Source organism: Pteronotus mesoamericanus, unplaced genomic scaffold, assembly GCF_021234165.1.
Source record: "Pteronotus mesoamericanus isolate MK-2021 breed Mesoamerican mustached bat unplaced genomic scaffold, CSHL_Meso_final contig_27, whole genome shotgun sequence".
Taxonomy (NCBI): Eukaryota; Metazoa; Chordata; class Mammalia; order Chiroptera; family Mormoopidae; genus Pteronotus; species Pteronotus mesoamericanus.
Window position 1 is genome coordinate 9,191,725 of NW_026555115.1, and position 19,385 is coordinate 9,211,109.

At 47.1% G+C, this 19,385-nt stretch overlaps 1 protein-coding gene across 1 annotated transcript in view; it reads right to left on the reverse strand.

Moving 5' to 3' along the window:
• TFCP2L1 (transcription factor CP2 like 1) overlaps positions 1–19,385 on the reverse strand; it is a 54,479-nt gene that overhangs the window by 12,460 nt on the left and 22,634 nt on the right. Inside the window, exons 3-8 of the mRNA XM_054574942.1 lie at positions 12,489–12,565; positions 11,871–11,976; positions 11,087–11,193; positions 9,827–9,979; positions 6,660–6,770; positions 4,113–4,204 (exon numbers count right to left, since the gene is read on the reverse strand). Of these exons, the coding sequence (XP_054430917.1) occupies positions 4,113–4,204; positions 6,660–6,770; positions 9,827–9,979; positions 11,087–11,193; positions 11,871–11,976; positions 12,489–12,565 (646 nt within the window). The remainder of the gene's footprint in view (positions 1–4,112; positions 4,205–6,659; positions 6,771–9,826; positions 9,980–11,086; positions 11,194–11,870; positions 11,977–12,488; positions 12,566–19,385) is intronic.

Sequence of the window (19,385 nt, forward strand, 5' to 3'; positions counted from 1 at the left end):
TTTTTCCCCTCAGACCCTCATCAGGGGCTCACTCAAGGGGGACACAGACCTGAGCACCTGGGTTCTTAAATTGAGGGAAAGATATATATTTCCTTTTTTTTTTTTTTTAACTTTTAAAGCATGTTTATTCTATTAGAGTTGTCTCAGTTTTTTCCCCTTTGTCCCCCTCCACCCATCCCACCCCTATCCCCACAGTCAATTCCCACTCTGTTGTCCATGTCCATGGGTCATTCATACATGTTCTTTGTTTAGTTCCTTCCCCTTCTTTCCACCATTGTCCTCTTTCCCCGTCCCCTATGGTCACTTCCAGTCACTTCCAAGTTTCCATGCCTGTGGTTTATTTTGTTCATTAGTTTATTTTATTGAATAGACTTCCACTTATAGGTGAGATCATATGGTATTTGTCTTTCAACCACTGGTTTATTACACTTAGCTTAATATTCTCCAGTTCCATCCATGTTCTTGCAAAAGGCAGGAGTTCTTTCTTTCTTTCTTTTTTAAATGCAGATTGATTTTATTTATTTATTTTTAAATGTCAAAGTCAGTTGTAAAATATTAAAAAATTTAAAATCATTATAAAGTCTCAGCAATTAAAACAACATGACATCAGCACAGAAATAATCACAGAAATATAATGAGCATTCTAGAGACAAACGTATATATCTAACAATGTAATATATGATTAAATTGATATTTCAAATCAATGGGTAATATAAGGTTTTAACAAATAAGGTGCATGGACCACTATTACTTGAAATAAAACAAATATAGAGCCCTACTTCACACATTATACAAGAAATATTCAGGTGAGTTAAAAATCAGTATGTAGAATCTAAGGAGTTTTAGGAGAAAATACAAACTAATATTTTTCTTACCCTGAAGTAAAATATTGAAACCTAGATGCTATAAAGTAAAATATTGACAAGATGACTACATTAAACATTTAAGACTATATAATAATATACATATAAGAAAAGTTAAAGGACAAGGAATAGAATGGGAAAGTATTTGCCATATCTCTAAAAAAGGTTTAATAGTTGGATTTTTTTTCTTTTTAGGGAAAAAAATTCTGTAAACATTTAGTCAAAAAATGGATAAAGGATACCAAAAAATCATTTAAAACTTTTTAAAAATAATAGAGACAGGCAAGAAATATATAAAAACAGGTGTAGTTTCAACAAATAATAAAGGAACAATTAAAATAGCACATCATCATCACAATCAGATTAATATGTATTAAAATATTGGTAATATCAAGTATTGGCAACTTTGAAAGGAACTGGGTATTCGTAGACTCTTTTTCTTCATCTTCTTAAAGCAGTCCTTTTAGCATATTCTGCAGTACTGGTTTGGTGGAGGTGTATTCTTTTAGCCTTCTTTTGTCTAGGAAACTCCTTATTTCACCTTCCATTTTAATTGAGAGACTTGCAGGGTAGAGCAGTCTTGGTTGTAGGCCTTTGTTTTTCATGACTTGGAATATTTCTTGCCATTCCCTTCTGGCTTACAATGTTTCTGTTGAGAAGTCAGATGCTAGCCGTATTGGGGCTCCCTTACATACTACCTCTTTCTCCCTTGCTGCCTTTGGGATTCTCTGTTTGTCTTTGATATTTGTCATTTTAATGATCATGTATCTTGGCGTGGGCCTCATTGGGTTCCTCTTGAGTGGGACCCTCTGTCCTTCCTGGACTTGTGTGGCTTTTTCTCTCCTAAAATTAGGGAAGTTTTCTATCATTACTTTTTCAAACAGGTTTTCTATCCCTTGCTCTTCTTCTTCTCCTTCTGGAATCCCTATTATATGGATATTATTATGTTTCAGGTTGTCCTGCATTTCCCTAAATGCCTCTTCATTCTTTCTGAGTCTTTTTTCATTTTCTTGTTCTTTCTGGGAGCTTTTTTCTACCGTGTCCTCCAGCTCGCTGATTCGATCCTCGGCTTCATCTAGCCTGCTCTTGATTCCTTCTACTGTGTTCTTCAATTCACAAATTCTATTCGTCATTTCCTCTTGTCTCTTGTTGATAGTTTCTATGTCCTTTCTAATGCTGACATAATTTGCAGTAAGTTCCTCATAGTTTCCCCGTAGTTTTTGTAATTCTCTCTGAGCTCACTGAGCTCATTCAGCTTCCTTAGAACCACTGTTTTGAACTCAATATCTGATAGTTTACTTGCCTCTATTTCATTTATTTCTCTTTGTGGGGATTCCTCCTTTCCCTTCGACTGGGGGTGTTTCTTTTTCTTCCCATTATTTGTGAGACTCTTCTTTTTTGCTTCTGCTTTTTCAATTATCAGCCTTGACTTCCTGACTTTGTGCTGTGAACCTCTATGGTGTAAGACACCTCTGTTTTTACTTTCTGGATCTGCCTCTGATGATGTCAGATGTTGACCCTGTCTGACTTTAGGCACTCTGTTGGAAACCTCCAGGAATCTACTGTCTGTGGCTGTCTCCTTCAGCTGTTAATCTAGTCATTCTGCACTCAGCAGGCTTGCTTAGACTGCTAAGGGTTGGGTGGAGTCCCTCCTGGAGGGAGGTTTATTTGGTCCTCTTCTTCTGCTGGCACTCAGGGGACTGGTCTCTGCCTGAGCAAGATGGCTGCTGCCATATGGGGGAGGAGTCAGCACTTCTCCCACTAGCCACTCTCTCAGTTCTCAGTTCTCTCCCCAAAGCCTCTGTCCCCAGTCTCTTCTCAAGTGTCTCCAGACCACTCTGCGCCCCTTTATCCAGGGATCTACTATCTGTGGTTGCCACACTGTATTCAGCAGGCAACTTAGACAGCATAGTGACAGGGAATGGAATCCCACCTGGGGGTGGGTCTATTGGGTCCTCTGATGCTGGTGCCGCTCAGGGGGAGTGGTCTCTGCCTGAGCAAGATGGCTGCTGCCGTGTGGGGGATGAGTCAGCACTGAGATCCCGCCGGCTACTGTCTCAGTTCTCTCCCCAAAACCTCATTCTCCAGAGGTAAAGATATTTAAAGATGACCTCCCACGTGGACAGTGTGATGGTACAACCTGAACATACTTCATACACTGAACTATACACTAAAATGTACAATGGTAAATTTTCTATTATATCTATTTTGCCACAGTAATAAACAAAAGGACCCTCGCACAATGATACTTAGACCAGTTGTCAGTCAACAGCTGCACTTCCTCAGGTGTCCATAGAACGTCAAGTATTTTGCATACATCGCACTGACCCTGCAGGAAATTCTTACACCCTTTATAGTGGGGAAACTGAGGCTGAGGATGACTAAGGAACTTACCATCCAGAATGTATAGACCTAATGCTAGGTTTTCCTGAATCTAAAGACACATGTCTTCTGTCACCCGCCTCTCAGGGAGGACTCTCCTCACTCAGTAAATAGAGTGCCTGCCTTGCTTTCCCATTAGTCGATTTCTCTGTCTGCCAAGCATGGGCTTCTGGGAGCCCGCACACTCATGTGCTAAGCCCCTATGGCGTTCTTCCTACCTCCCCCCACCCCCATGAGCAGGACATGCAAAGCTGCCACGGTGATGCTGTGGGCCATGCAACATGCAGCCTGGGACAAGCTGGACAGCTGCCCATCAGCTCCTGCACTCCTGTCACCTTGGAGGCAGGACAGCGTGTGCAGTTGCAGGGCTAGGTGACTAGCAGTGAGGCCTCTTCTGTGTTACAAGCCCTGAAACCCGGAAGAGAGGACACTGAGCTGACCCACACTACTCAGTGAATGTGCACAAGGGCTACCAAAATATCCAAGGTCCTTGCGACCACTGGTTACCCAAGTATCTGCCGCCAAAGGCCACACCTGCCTAGGAAGCAGGTCATTTTGCCTAGGGGTGCTTACAGGCCATCTCATGACACTGACCCAATGCCCAGTAGGCCATCTTCCACCTTTACCAGAAGGGGGTTAGGGTCAGTTATCAGCTGCTGCCCTACCAGACAACATTTATAGAAGTGCATCTAAACACAAAAACCTGTAAAAATGATCAAAATAGTTGTGAATGCAATACCAGTTAGCCACCCTGAAACTCGAATTGAACCAGGCTACAAAAGGAGAGAAGACACAGAGAGGAAGACCAGGAAATGAATCCACACCCATCATCATTCCAGAGTCCAAAGAGAAAAAGGTCACACATACCCTTCACCGAGACCGAAGCTGTTTGGAGAGCCGTTGTAGCTTGGGGATGGGGCGCTGTTCACCTGGTAGGCCATGTCCGGCCACGGAGAACACTGTGGGAAGAGAGCACAGGGCAGTAGTGACCTGAGGGCAGTGGCCCTCAGGAGGAGCTGGACCTGCTGAGGTGCTAGCCCCAGGCGCCGAGAGCCATAGCAAGCAAGCATCAGCTGAAGCTGACATGTAAAGCCGCTGACCCTTCTATATTCAACCCAGCATCTACGCAATGGTCACACGAGCCAGGAATGTGGGTTATTAGGGCCACACCAAAGAATCAAATACAGCAGGGGAGACCAAACGCTCAATAGGTCATCCCCAGAGCAAGCAAAGTGTGACATGTGTCTCTGTGAGCTTCCTAGCAGTCAAATCAAAGAGGGAAACATCATTGGTCACATGATTCCTCTGCCCACAAGAAAAGAAAGAAGAATAAAAATGGGGAAGTTGCCCATAAGCAGGTTTTCCTGGTGCAGACAAATGGGTGTAAATGCACGAAGTAGGGAGCAGTGGACCACAGACAACTTCCAAACAAAAAATCGTCAGTGAAGGCCAGTGTTAAAACCTGTACTATTTTGAAACAGAATCTGCTGATGGTCTTGCACAATCACCAAGAGCAGCCCCTCTGCAACACAGTCCTGTGAATGTTTAGGACACTGCAGGCTCCCTCCACGAGCTAAGGGGGACACAGAACATGAAGAGGTCACGTTCGACCTCAAAGAACTTCTTGTGCAGATGCCAAAAATGAGCACATGTGAGAATGTCCCAAGGAAAGCAGACACGGTGTGGCCTGATGGGGGTGGCCAGTGGACACAGCATTCATTTCCTGCCTTCCCTGTGATTACACATCTTTGGAAAGGGCCCATGGAAAGCATTCCTAAAGATTTACTGTCACCTACTGAACACGGGGCTGGTAAATGTTTACCTCTGGTGTGAGTGTGGGTTGGAATCTGTTGGTGCAAATCCCAGAGGAAGAAGGCTGTTGAGTGATACAAGGGGAGCTATTACCTCACAAGGTCATGGGCCAGATAGACATTTCAACCAACCTTGCCACGCTGTGACAGGGCCTGGATGGCCCTTGCATGGAGCACATGCCCCTCTCCTCCACTGAGGATGTCACGGGGGAGTCAGAGTGGAGAGGCTGACAGAGGCCAAGCCCGGGAAGGACAAGGAGAACATGGGGGACAATCTGGGGTGCAGGGCAGGGATGAGGGGTGTCACCAGCAACCCAGGCAGGAACCATGCCTGGGAAAACACTCCTTGGTCTGAGCTCTAATCTAGCACTGGGTTGGGAGTGGGGTGGGGTAGGGAGTGGATTTTCTGGCCACTCTTATCCTCAGGTAAAAATGCCAGTATACATCTGTCTCTACCACAAAATTAGCTTCCACACTGTCTTGTTGCAAATACTCTTCTGCACATGACTTACTACAGGTACACATGCACACGTACACACAGCCCGTCAGCCAGGTCTGAGCCACTGTCCTCTGAGACGCTCTGTGCCTGTGCCTCACCCTTAACACAGCCTTAACCCACCATGGTCACTGCTGAGCCTTCCAGATCTGTGGTGGGCCTTCTGAATTAAGTCAACTTATTCAGTAAACAAACACCAACACCTATGAGCTGGCCTGATTGCAGAACTCAGCAGGGGACAGTTGTTTAAAAAAAAAAGAAACAGAGCACAGTAATAAAAGAGGTGGCACCAGCAGTGACCAGTGACAGGAGAACGGGCCTGTGACAGTGAGCACCTCAGAAGTACCCTAAACAGAAGGAGGGTTGCAGCAGTCTGATACTATCAGGATTAAGAGAAAATGCTTTCTGATATCTATTCAAACAGCAAAATAGCAAAGGCTCACACCCTCTGACCCAGCAATCCCACTCTGAGAATGGAAGCCTGCAGACCTCCTACCCATGTGCAGAATTTCTCATGCACTTGGTCTGAAGTCAAGAGCTGGAAACAACCAAATGTCCATCACACGACAAAGACAATGCAGCTGGATAAAAATAACAGTTGGATAAAAGAACTAAAAAGCACTTTATGAACAGATAGGGAACAGATGCCAAGATATGCTATTAAATAATAAAAGCAAGTTGCAGAACAGTATGTCTGTGTACACTCTTTGTGTAAAAACATGTGTATGAATTGGATTCACTGGCAGAGAAAGCCAGGTGAGATACAGGAGGAAGCAGAGATGCTTGCTGGCTGCCCTGGGGAGAAAAACCGAGGCGCTGAAACTGTGTTGGGAGAGATATTTTCTAATGTACATTCTCTTTTACCTTTTTAATTTTGGACCTATTACCTATTTTAAATAAAAATACCCTGATTTTGAAAAGTGCAAATGGCAGCAGAGAGCTAGAAGTTATTTCTGCAACATCATCCTGGCCACTGGGCCTTGTAAGATGAACACAGCTCCAAACCCAAGAACACACCACAGTTTAATGGACGCTCTCAAAAGCAGCATTCACTCAAGGTGGGCAATTTCCGAAGAATCTAACCTGACAGCACCCTGGCCGGCTCACCTCAGTGAGAATGGTGGTTTCATAGGACGGCTGGTACTTTTCTTTCTCTTGGGCGGTCCTCTTCTCCATCTTCTCCCGGTCAGTCTTTTGTTTCCGGTCTGCTCCCTTCGGCTACAAATGCAGAGCACAGCAGTCCAATTAGTCCAAAACAGGCAGAGATGGCTATCAGGGAAAGATCCGGGGCTGAACGGTGGTCCCCAAAGCCTGCAAAAGCCCAGGCAGGCTCTTGTGAGTAGGAGAGCATCTCCCTCACTTCCCAGACATCGAACACACAGCCCTCCTTTCTGGAACTCTTCCCATCTTTAAGGCAGGGATCCTGCCACTAGACAATTTATGGAGGAATGCTGGAAAAGATCTTTACCAATGACCACCTGCTTATAGAAAGGAACTCTTAGGAGTCACGACAGATTCCAATGCACTCCTAGGGTAACCTGTGGAGAATGGAGGGAAAAGGAAGAGCTAGAAGCTGATGGTCAGGGTTTGGCCTGCTCGTTCAGGCTGTGAGTTCCCAGACACGTCATGAAGGCCTCCAATGCCCCTACCCCAGGACTCCTGCCACTCAAGGTTCACAGTCCACCTGAAGGGTGAGGCCTCTGCCCTGACAGAGCCTATCCTGGGTGCCGGCAAGCCTGAGGAACTTACCGGTGGCCACACCTCACAGGTACTATTATTTCCCTCATTTACAGGTGAGGAAACTGAGGCTCAAGTGTTTCATTAAGACTGGAGAAGAATCAAGTGCTGACCTGGTCAAAAATCCTGACGCAAGAGCCCAGGTATGCACCACCACCGGGCTGGCCCCAGCAGGCCAGCTGATGGGAGCCTTCTGGACTCTCTCCTCCTAGGAGTTCGCAGTGAGGTTGGCAAGTTCAGCCCCAGGACTGGGCAGTTACTATGCACACAGCAGACCACATATGGCGGGCAGTCAGTGAACAAAATTCATTCTCAAGCTCAACGGCACCTTCGGGAATTGCCATCCTGCGTGCACCTTCCTCAGGCACAGCTTTTGGCTCCCAGCTCAAGGGATTTTAGGGAGCAGTGCTCAGAGTAATGCCCATGCTGGACAGAGGCAGGTTTGCAGGGGGGGTCACTTGGGGACGTAAATGGCAGATCCAGTGTTCAGTGGGAGAGCCAGGCATGTGGCCTCCAAACCCCTATCACTCTGCTCCACCTCCATATGCCTGTTCCTGAGAAGATGTCTAGAAGACACAAAGCAAGGCGGCATTAGTACGGGCTGAGCCTGCCCAGGGGCGGGGGTGAGGGAGTGGGGAGATGGCACTCAGCATTAGTGACACCTACTGGGAGCTACTGGTCAGAAAGGGGCCCTGTCTTCCCTTTCAGAGGCCTTGTTATCCCATACAGAGCCCCAGGGCATGATTCCAAGAAGCCAGAGGCTTCCCAGGAACTGAGGTGACCAGGGATAGGTGAGTGACAGAAGGTTTGGCCGACCCCTCCTGGCACTTGCAAACACCTGTCTGAACCACTTCCATGAACGAGCAGGGGCGGATAGGCGCCGGGCCCCCTCAGGCATTCTGAGGGGCCAGTTTTGGTGACAGGGGCTCCTACTCCCCTGCAGATGCCAAGACCTTCCTTGGGCCACTCAGACATGGCAGCTTCTAGCCCAGTTCCTGAAATGACACCTTGTGTGTGGTCAAGGATCCTGGTGGGCAGGGCCCTCTCTGCTGAGCTTCTGCCTCAAGGTGCAGAAAGGGGAGCTCGTGGGGGACCATGGGAAGGACTGGGTGCTCCATGGGCATAGAGGCCCCACCTTGTTTCTCTCTCTTACTGCCCAGCATAGTCTAAGCTACAGGGCACACACTGTGAGAGCCATGGGTTCCACTGGACACGCCCAGATGAGGACATGACCCACCATCTGAGGGCGGGTGTGGTCCGTATATGAAGGGACAGAGGTGCTCCTAGAGCACCGAGAAAGACCACAGCAGTGCACTTGTGGAGATGCCCACAGTGAACCAGAATCATGAGCCCCTGGAGCAGGCAGTAAGACTGGAGACTACACTGCCCACTGCACCGTGGTTGGCAGAGAACTAGTCCTAATCCTCAGGACCTGTAAGGATGTCAAAAGGAGTAAGTTTGCATGGAATTGAGATAATAGTGTGAGATTAAAATAGGAAGATGATTCCGGATCATCCCAGGGGGCCCAATGTAATCACAGAGCCCTTAAAAGTGAAGGAGGGAGGGAGAACAGGAGGTCAGAGTGACACAGTATGAGAACTAGTCCCCTCTTGCTGGCTCTGATGGAGGAGGGGCCACGAGCCAAGGAATGCTGAGGCTGGAGAAGCTGGAAAGGCCGGGAAGGGTTCTCCCCCAGAGCCTCCAGGAGAAATGAACCCTGCTAACACCTTGCCATTAGCCCAGTGAGACCCATTTCAGACTTCTGAGCTCCACCACTGAAAGTCGATAAATGTATGTAGTTTTGAGCCACTAGACACATGGTAATTTGTTACAGCAGCAACAGAAGACAGAATGAGGAAGCTCAGCTTCCTTTAGAGGCCAACTCCAGGGCCTCCGAATCCTCAAGCAGGTTTCTGAAGGGGACTGCCGCTCTGGCAGAAAAGACAAACCCACATTCCTGCCCCACCTTGCCCTCCCACCCAGGCGGCATCACAGACAGCCCAGCCCGGGCTGGGATCCCATGCCCATGGCCGCGGCACCAGATCCACAAGTGCACACGAGCCGGCAGCTGGGCTGGGTGTCTCCTACATGCAGACCCATCTGCTTTGGCTCTGCTTCTCCTGCAGCTGCTGGGATTGGCATATTCTTCAAATCACTGCCAAGTGCTCACTGCGCACCAGGCTCCGCAGAAGATGCTAGAGAGATAAATGGCACAGTCCTGTCTTTCCTTGTGAGGAAAGTCCCAATGTTTTCTTGGTAGGAAAACAAAATTTAAAAATTTGCAACTCCAATATTCTTATAAAGTAGATAGGAGCACTGTGACACGTGTGATGGTGAAAGCTGAGGACCCCACAGAAGCAGGCCCAGCATCCCAGGTCACGCAGGAGCACAGGCAGAGCCCAGGCCAGGGGACGCCCAGCTCCCTGCTGGGCCTGCACGTGGAACTGTAAGCATGTTTCTGTGTCACTCTGCAGTGAGGTGAGTGCAGGCAGACGCATGGGCATGGACTGCTGGCGGGCGTGGTGAGGCCATCCTACCTTGAACACCTTGATCTGGCAGCTGGCAGAGTGCAAGTGCTCTGCGTACTCCCCATTCTCATTCTGCTTAAACGTATCAATCTGCACTCGAAAAGGCACTCCCTTCTCACCCCCGTGCTTCCTTGGGGTGAACTCTGTGCTGATACAGTGCACCTGAGAGGAGAAACATGGGGCCGGTAGTGAGACGGGGGCAAGGTCGGGCTCTGGACCCCCAAGGGCTCCTCTCCAAATGGAGGCTCCCATCCTGCCCGGTCAAGTGCACACCTGACTCAACCTCCCTGCTCTCCCCAATGCTACCTACTCTGTCGGGCAGATGGTCTCCCCATCACCTGTCCACAAAGGACATGCCCTCCCACCTTTGTCCCTTGACCTCAGAGGCCCCACCTGACCAGCTAAGTCCCTGCCATTGCTCCAGGCCCACTGATCCCAAGAGCCACACCCTCACTCCTTGCCCAGAGACCTCCACTGGCAAATGCTATAGACTGCAGAGCAGGGGGCCCACTGCAGCATCCCGAACAGCCCGGCATTCAGGTTCCATGGGCCAGGCCAGAAGAGGAGGCTGGAACCATTTCTGTGTTTCTGTAAGTACTTGCTACATAGAAGGCACTTGATGTATACTTATTGTTATAATATTGTTTAAATAATACAATACATATTATAATACAATAATATCGCAATAATAATTTTAAAATACAGTATTTTATAGTTTTGAAGAAAAGATCATTAACTTTCACTGAGTGATTATTACAAACAGGGCAATGAGGTAATGGCTTTATATTTGTTAACTGATTGATAAGATGCTCACGAAGGGGACACAGGAGAGTGAGGGAGCCAGGGGTAAACCTTGAAGCACAGCATGTGGCTATGCCCTCAGCCAGCTCAATCTTCAGTTATGTTTACCCTAAGGCTGGACCTATACCAGGGACTTGACCATTAAATAATTAATTTAATAACAGAAACTATTATGGAAAAATTTTTTACTTCAAATTATTTATGCTAGGAAGTACTTTATTTTATAAAAAGCCTACATATTCATAAGCAAACCCCACATAGGATTCTAAATTATTCTAGTCCTTTCGCAACCCCAAGACCCACTAGATCTGATTATGCAACACTCCACACTTCCGCCCCCTTCAGCCTCCTCCTCTGCGACAGGGAAGAGGAGCCCAGCAGGGCCATGCCAGGGGCTGGTTCTGAGGAACTGCACAATAGGCCCCAAAGCTCTGGCTTCCCATGGAGAGCAACCTCCCTCCTGCGTACCTGAATGAACGCAGAGGCTCTCTTCGAAGGGTCCCACAAAAACTCAACTGCATTCAGCTGGGTTGGGCTGGCCCTGGGGTCCAAGATACCAACAGACAGTGGAATATCTGTACACACACACATACAAAGTGCAATTGTCAGCCACTCCCAGCACTGAAGGAGCGACCCCTCACAGGTCCAATCCTTTTACGACATTGGAAATGCCAAACGTTCAAACACTAAGTTTTGTGAAACTCCTCTGGCAGAAAGCCTGACTTGAATTGACATAAAGCTGTTTGGTCTTTATGCCATTTTGCGTGAACAGTCATTTACTGTGCTGCGTAGAGATGATTGTGCCCAGCGAAGGCGAGTCCCAATGCTATGGGTCTACACACCACACCCTACTGTCATTCTAACTTCTGAATTCCAAAACCCTTCTGGTTGCAGCCGTGAATAAAGGACTGTGACCACTGCATGAGCCCCCAAGATTCCATTTCCACTGCCCACCTGTGACGCCCACCCTTACTTTATCACTAATCAAAATCCATTAATGCACGATCCTTCTGCAAAGCGTTCCCTGGATTCCCTGACAGCGGGTCTTTGATTTCCAGCTGCCTTTCTTTTCCTCCAAACAGGGACCGCTCTGAGAGTAGGCCTGGCGGCACATGTGCCCAGCTCCCGCAGGGCGTCACAGCTTCACACAAGACAAGGCGTACACTAAAATGCCCTGCACAGCCCAGGTGGTGTCCAGGAAGAACCCCAACATGCACGTGACTCTTGGGCTCATCTTGGCGGGGAGACTCACCGATGTCCAGGATCCGGTCCCCAGGCCGGCTCCACCGCCAGCCCTCCAGCTGCTGGTGCTCTGTGTACTGCAGCCGACGGTCGTGGAAAACCACGCGGATGATGCTCTGGGAGGGGAGGCAGGAAGGAGACGGCTGAGTGTGGCTGCCAAGAGGGACCCAAGAGGAACCCACCTGTACCTTCTGAGCCAGGGCACACCCCCTACCCTTCAAGGCCACTCTTCCTGGAGCTCCTTGTCCTGGCTCTGTAGCCCGTGTACTGCTCCACAGAACCCCAGCCACACTACCCATAAGAATAATGATGACTGCCCTTTTGCCCATGATTACTACGTGCTTTACATACATGGCTGATTTATTTATAAACCCTTCTGTGCAGATGAGCAAACAGAAGTTCAGAAAAGGTCAGTAAGTGGCAAAGCCAGGCTAACACAGACAGCCCAGTGCACCTGCCCAGGCCTCCCTGGTGCTCATGGCTGTGGCCTGTCCTTGCTCCCTCAGACAGCACACTGCAGGGAACAGGAGCCCACTCTCCCTTGGGAGCCTTTCCTGACCCCCTAGAGCATGCCCCAGTGCTGAGACCCCAAACAACACCGGGACGGGACAGCACCCTACACACTTACCTTGACATACTTTGTGTTCAGATCTTGAAAGTCTCCCAGTTTCCGATTCTCTAACAGTCGAATTTCGTAAGACTGACCTAGAGGCGGGTTAACAGTACATTTCTCATTTCTGAGTGTTTTCAAATTTGGGGCTCACCCAGCTAGAGGCCTTCTCAACCTCCTCAGTGCCCGCCTAGGCCTCACGGCAAAGGAGTAAAGCAGGCAAGGAAGTCCACGGCCAGCTCCAATCACCCCCTGGACTGGACAGCCCTGTTTGTCCACCCAGCCTGGGTGGGCCAAGGGAACCCCAGGTAACATACCACGGCACCCCTGGAGAACCAGCACCTCTATAATTTTTAAAGAAATAGAATCCAACAAAATATAGCTAGCATTAAATTTATGGAACATAACTTCGTATTATTTCTTTATAAAGAATGCCCCCTACACACTTGGATGAAGAACACAGCTACTTAAATCTATATTAAACTAACCATACAGTTCCTGAGAGCAGGTTTAGTGAAATGAATAGAAAAGCCTGTTAAACATTGTCTCTAATCGCAGAATAAAAAGCACTTTCTGAAGTTAAAAAAATTTCATGTATTTGAAAGGGTGCGGGGATTCTATTTGGTGACACATAACCAGTACAAACTGCTTAAAGAATACAGATGAAATTAAAAGATTCACCCATAATAATAAACAACTTAAGAGTATCTATGAATAAACTACACACATTTTATTGAAAAATAAAGTGTAGTCTGAATAAATGGAGCATACAATGTTTCTAAATGGAAAGACCATATATCAAATGATGTCCATTTTACCTGAGTTAAATAAGTTTAACCACAACTCTAAAACACCCTAGCACATATCATAACTTAATAAAGGATGTTTTATAAATAATAGAATAAATGATTTAATAATTGGTATTGGTAAATCTGATTCACAGTTTTTAAAAAATGTCTTAAAATAATGAAAGACTCACAAGAAACTACAAAAACAGTACAGCAAGGTCCTGAGCACCCAGCCCCCAGCTTCCCCGGGACAGGGTTGGCACCAGGAAGCTGACCACAGCATGGCACAGTGAGCCACACCCAGACCTCTCACGCTGCCTCAGGCTGGGCAGATTTTCTCTCTCTTTTTGTGTGTGTTTATGTGTATAGGTCTATTAGATTTTTTTGCATTTAAAGATTAGCTACTTTTTTCAAAGTGAAGACCCTCACCTCACAGCAGACATCAAAACAAGTTACCTTTGGGTTTGAAAGTTAATTTTCCAAGGTTATTTTTTAACATGAATGACTACTTATTGTATAGTCAGGGGGGAAAGACTTTCTGAACCTGAAATCATGGGGAAAAAGTGAAATCTAGACTCTCTCTATATATGTACAGATATATCCACATATAGATACATCTACAGATATACAGAGACATATATATATAATGCAAACAACAAACTAGACACAACACAAACCCATTGGCTAACAATCTTAAAATAACTAAAAGAGGAATGATTACAAAAACACTAAGACCTCTTAAGACCCCTTATAGTGGGCTGAATGGTGCCCCCACCCCCAAATAAGTCCATACCCTAATCTCCAGAACCTGTTACCTTATATTTGGAAAAAAAGAGTCTTTGCAAATGCAATTTAGTTAAGAATCTTGAGATGAGGAGATCATCCTGGATTGTCGCGAATGTCCCTAAGTCCAGTGACAAGTGTCCTTGTAAGAGCCACACAGAGGAGACAGAAGGAAGAGGAGCATGTGAATGTGGGAGTGGAGGGTGGCGTGCCGCAGCCACAGGCCAAGCCCGCCTGGAGCCGCCGAAAGCTGGAAGAGGCAAGGGCCACAGTCACCTCTGAAGCCCCCCAAGGGAGCACAGCCCACCAGATTTCCAACTTCTGGCCTCCAGAACTCTGACAGAAGAAACCTCTATTGTTTTAAGTTAACATGTTCACAGTAATTTGTTAAAGCAGTCACAGGAAACAAATACATCCTCCCCCACCCCCACACACAATGAATAACAGAATGGACAAAAAATATGAAATTCAATCATTCATTCCAAATATTTGCTGAGCAACAACTATGTGCCAAATGCTGTGAAATGCTAGGCCCCGGGGACGGCAGAACGGACACGGCGCCACGCGTCAGGGGGCTCAGCACCACAGCCCTCACCAGGATACAAACGGTGCTGATCGGGCCTAGAAATGCCCACTCAGCACACTTATAGCTCAGGAGGGTGGGACCCTCCACCCAGCCTTCACCAGCCTATCTTACAGGACCACTGGACACTTAATGAACACGCTACAGTCCAGGTCAGGGCAATGTCCTGGGCACATCACGTCATAGGGAAGAGGTGCAAATACCAAGCTCTCGCCCTGCCCACCTGCCAGTTCAGAAGGCGCAACTCACAGAAGAGTCTTGCTGACCTAACCAACCCTTCTAACTTTCTGAAAAAGCCAGATTTGTAACACCCATTGCCAGGCTCCTGAGCCAACACTCCCTTGACAGCAACATAAAATGGAGCCCCTCGCACCCTAACTGGTTTTTCCAGTGTCTTCCACCTCCCCCGAGGAAGAAAGTAACAGGCTCTGGCATGCGGCCCAAGTGGTCGTTACTAGGGTTTAAGAGCGCTCCAGGGCCCAATTAACACTGGCCCCAAGCTCTGCAGGGCAAGCTCAGCTAAAGCCCACCAGCAGGCCCCTCCTGTCTGACACAGAGCAGTTTTATTAAGTGGGGCTTTAGGCCCCAGTCACAGCCTCCTCCACCAGCAGCAGAGACCTGACCCAGGAGCTACCCTACAGAACGTGCTTTCCTTAACCCTTGCTCTTGCATGCTAGAGCTCCTCCCGGCCACACAGCACCACCCTGACCCAAGCACAGACAGGACAGATGGCCAGCCTCCCTCCCCATGCCTGCCTCGGCGCCAACACACTGGCCTCCCCAAGCTCCATTCTCACACAGCACAGCACCATCCAGAAGCCACTGTTCAAGGTCATACACCAGCCGATGAGCGACAGGAAAGCTAAAACAACCTGAAGCACGGAGGCATGTCTCTGCTTGGCCGGATCATCTTGGGGCAGGGGTGGGGCCAGGGAAAGTGGGCTCTGTGAAGGCACAGGCTGTTCTGCCACCACTGAACTGCCTGATGCACAGGAGGTACTCAGCAAAAGCTTGAAAGTGATTTCATCTTTGCTATGCTGCTCTGTGCTAGAACAAGAGGCTTTACAAAAGCAAGACTCAAAGGGTTAGCAATTTTCTGGGGTACATTAAATGGCACAGGAAAAACACAAATATAATGCACAATTTGAAAAATCCCTCTAAGGGACGGGCAACTCACCTGGGATGGGTAGGAGGGACGGTGAAAAACAGTTTGAGAAAGGGGATAACATTAAAGATAGACTTCGAAGAGTGGACAGCATTAGGACAGTGAGGGGAAGAAGGGGTAAGAAAGTACTCTTCAGCAAAGCTGTCCACGGGAGGGGTAGGAGGGGAGCGGTGTGCCTCGAGGGAACAATAACTAACAGCCCTCACCCCCCGGCTGCTTATCCAGGGGCAAAGCCTGCTCAGGTATTAAGTCACCTGAGTCTCAGAACACATCAGTGGGGGCATCTAAGATGAGCCCCACTGAGAGAAGGAAGCAGAGGCTCAGAGAGGTCACCAGACTTGGGCAAGCTTGCATAGCTGGTAAGTGGCAAAGCCAGGAGCAGAAACTAAATGTTTCCAGAACCTATCACATTCTTTGCCACATCCTACCTGGTGGGTGCCATTTGCTGGTCAGAGGAAATTTGTAGTTCTATATAATTCTTAACTTCTCCTTTCTGGAAGCTACTTATTTGCACAGCAAAAAAAGTTTGCCTACAGCATTTTATCACATTTAAAGCATCCCTGCCTTCGCCATCCCACGTTAAGATGGTGTTTTTCTCCTTCCTTCCTTCTCTTTAGGGCTAACAGTAAAGATGAGTCCTAGGGTGACCAACTCAGCTTGCCAGGTGACCTCAAAGACACTGACTCCATTTTCTTGTCTGCACAATACTCTGTTTCCTGCATTCCAAGCAGTTACCTGAGAGGAAAAACAAATCACTACAGAAAATCATATTAGAGCCTGTTCTCATTTCAGAATTGTGAAATGTGGAAAAAGAAAAACAAATGCTGGTTTTAGAATCAAGGAAACAGAGTAACAACCAGTTACTTGCTGTTTGGTTCTGCATGGGGACAGTGCTAAGCTCCTTACAGTTCACTTAGTCCTCTCAACAATCCATAAGGAAAACCCGTTATTGACCCATTTTTATAGATGAAGAAATGCAGATTCAGAGGGATTAAGTTTCTTATTGAAGATCAAACCTGGGTTTGTCTCATTCCAAGGACTTAAACACTAAGCCAAACTACCCTGCTAATGTCTAATGTCTTCAAAGGGGTCCTTCTGGTTCTAACATTCAAGAAGTCTATATTTCATTCTTCCTGAAGTTCTTGATATTCATTTTATTTCAATATATTCATTATATGACCCTCCCCTTCCTTTAGGGTCAAATCTTTATGCCCCATGACCTCAGTTCTCTGAATCAAACAGTCCATGTGGATTATGCTACCATACTGTGGCATAAGGTTTGCTATGTTTCCTCCTGATAAACTTGTCTCCATGAAATAAACATCCCTAACCCATTTAAAATACCCTGAAAGTTACAGTAACTAAAACCATGTCACTTTTGGCACGAGGACAAACAGACCAATGGAAAGGAACAAAGAGTCCACAGATACTTCCAGATACTTGGAAACTTGATCTATGGAAGTGAGAAAAAAGATAGGTTTTCAAGAGTGCAGGATGACTGGTTATCCATTTGGAAAAAATAAATCCCTACCTCACACCATACATAAAAAATTAATTTCAATTCTAGAGGCAAATCCTAAAGAAGCATTTGATATGCACTGGGAGACCAGCACAAACTGCTGATTACAGGAAAAAATGTCAACAACCACAGATCCAGCAATAGAAAATGAGGTAAGTTAATTCTATTATTTCACTGCTAATGGAATAGCACATAGCACTTAAACACTCTAAAGATGCATATCAACATGGAGAAATCTCAGAAGCATAATATTAAACAAAAAAAGTACATCATGATATATATTAAATTACTTGTATAAAGTTTGAAAACACGCAAAACAATACCGTTCATTTTTATGGCTGACTACGCAAACAGTAAAAATTTAAGAATGTGCACTGAGAGTCAAACAAACACCAATTTCACAAACTGGTTTTGCTTCTGGGGCAAAGAAAAGGTAACAGGATTAGAAAAAAAAGTAAAAATTAGTAACATATTTGATAAGGTTCAAAACACTGTGTTGAGCATGACTATTCGTTCTCTTATCTTTCTGCATCGCATTATAGCTGCGTGTTTCTGACTCTCCAGGCCCACCTTAGAGGCAGGGTCCCTTGGGTTCATTGCTCAGCAGTCACTATGCATCCCCACCACTACCCTCTATGTGCCAGTGACATGCTGGGTACAGGGCATCCCAAGACACTACTGTACTGTATCCACCCCACCCATTCACATGCCACCCCACAATTGTGCCACTGAAATTAAAAGCATTCTGAAACATTAAAAAGCCAGTTTTATTGAACCAACTCACCTTTTAAACTTAATTTTTTAAAGTGTGTTACACCTGCATGTATAAAATCATGATATACCATAAATAAACAATTATTATAAAAATTACATAGATATGCAACAACCAATGCTCTTCCACATACCCCTAGCACCCAGGTTTGGAGCCTGGGCTCACAACTGGGCCCAGCACTTACTATCGGGTAAATGGCTCCACTTGTGAGCATCATTTTCCACATCTCCGAAAGTGGACAATATTGGTACTTACATGCTGGCAGTTGTTAGAAAACTGAAGGCACACCGGGCATCGATGGTACACCTCCCAACCTGCCAGCACTGGTAGACAGCACGGTGGCGGGGTGGGGGCGGGGGTCCTACCAGCAGGTGGTGGTGGCCTTTCCACAGCCTCAAAGTCTTCAAGACAATTCGCTCTAATATCTCTAACCCCACCTCTACTCTGAGGTTGTTAAAGGCCTTTCAAAGCAAGGAGGGAGCCCTGGGTCAGCACTTGGTGATGGAAACTAGCCCTCCACAGGTGGCCACCAGCCTAGACCAGAGGAGCCCAGAACCTGGAGTGGCAGGAGCTGGAGTAGGGGTGGTCAGAGACCTTACACCCCCCAGCAGTGGCCAGCTGAGCCTCGTGACCCGCCCCTCCAGTTTAGCACTCCAGCTTCGGCCCACAGGGCGGGGTGGGGGTTCCTTGGCTGCACTCAGGCTCCGTGGGGAGCCCAGCCACCACCTGGGGGGGAATGGCTTAGACCCTGACCAAAGGGCCCTGAAGCCAGTCCAAATGGGTGGAAGTTTCTCTCTACCCCAACCCCAGGCTTTGCGCAGCCTCCACCCTTTTGCCCTTCTTCCCCTCCACCACACACAGACATAGGGGAAGGAAGACACCGAGACTAAGGGATAGTAGAGAAAACTTTTCCAAGTAAAACAAAAGGAAATACACACATTCAGCACTCTACACTGTGCCTGGCCCAGGCAGGTACTCAATAAATCTGTTTCCTTCTCTTCTTTCATACAGCCCACAACACCCAACATCTCCTGGCCCAGGCATCAACAAACTTGCTTGCTCTGAAAAGGGCCAGAAAATAACTATCCTCAGCTTTGTGGGCCACAGATCTCTGTCACAACTACTCAACTCTACCACTGTAACAAGAAAGCAGCCAGAGACAATATGTGAGTGAATGAACATGGCTGTGTTCCAATAAAACTTTACTTGAATTATCGCAGGATGTTCCATCTTCCTGTTGACCTCTTGCTTCCTCCCAGCTTCTCTGGGCACCTTGCAACTTTGCCCCTCAGCTATTTCACATGAT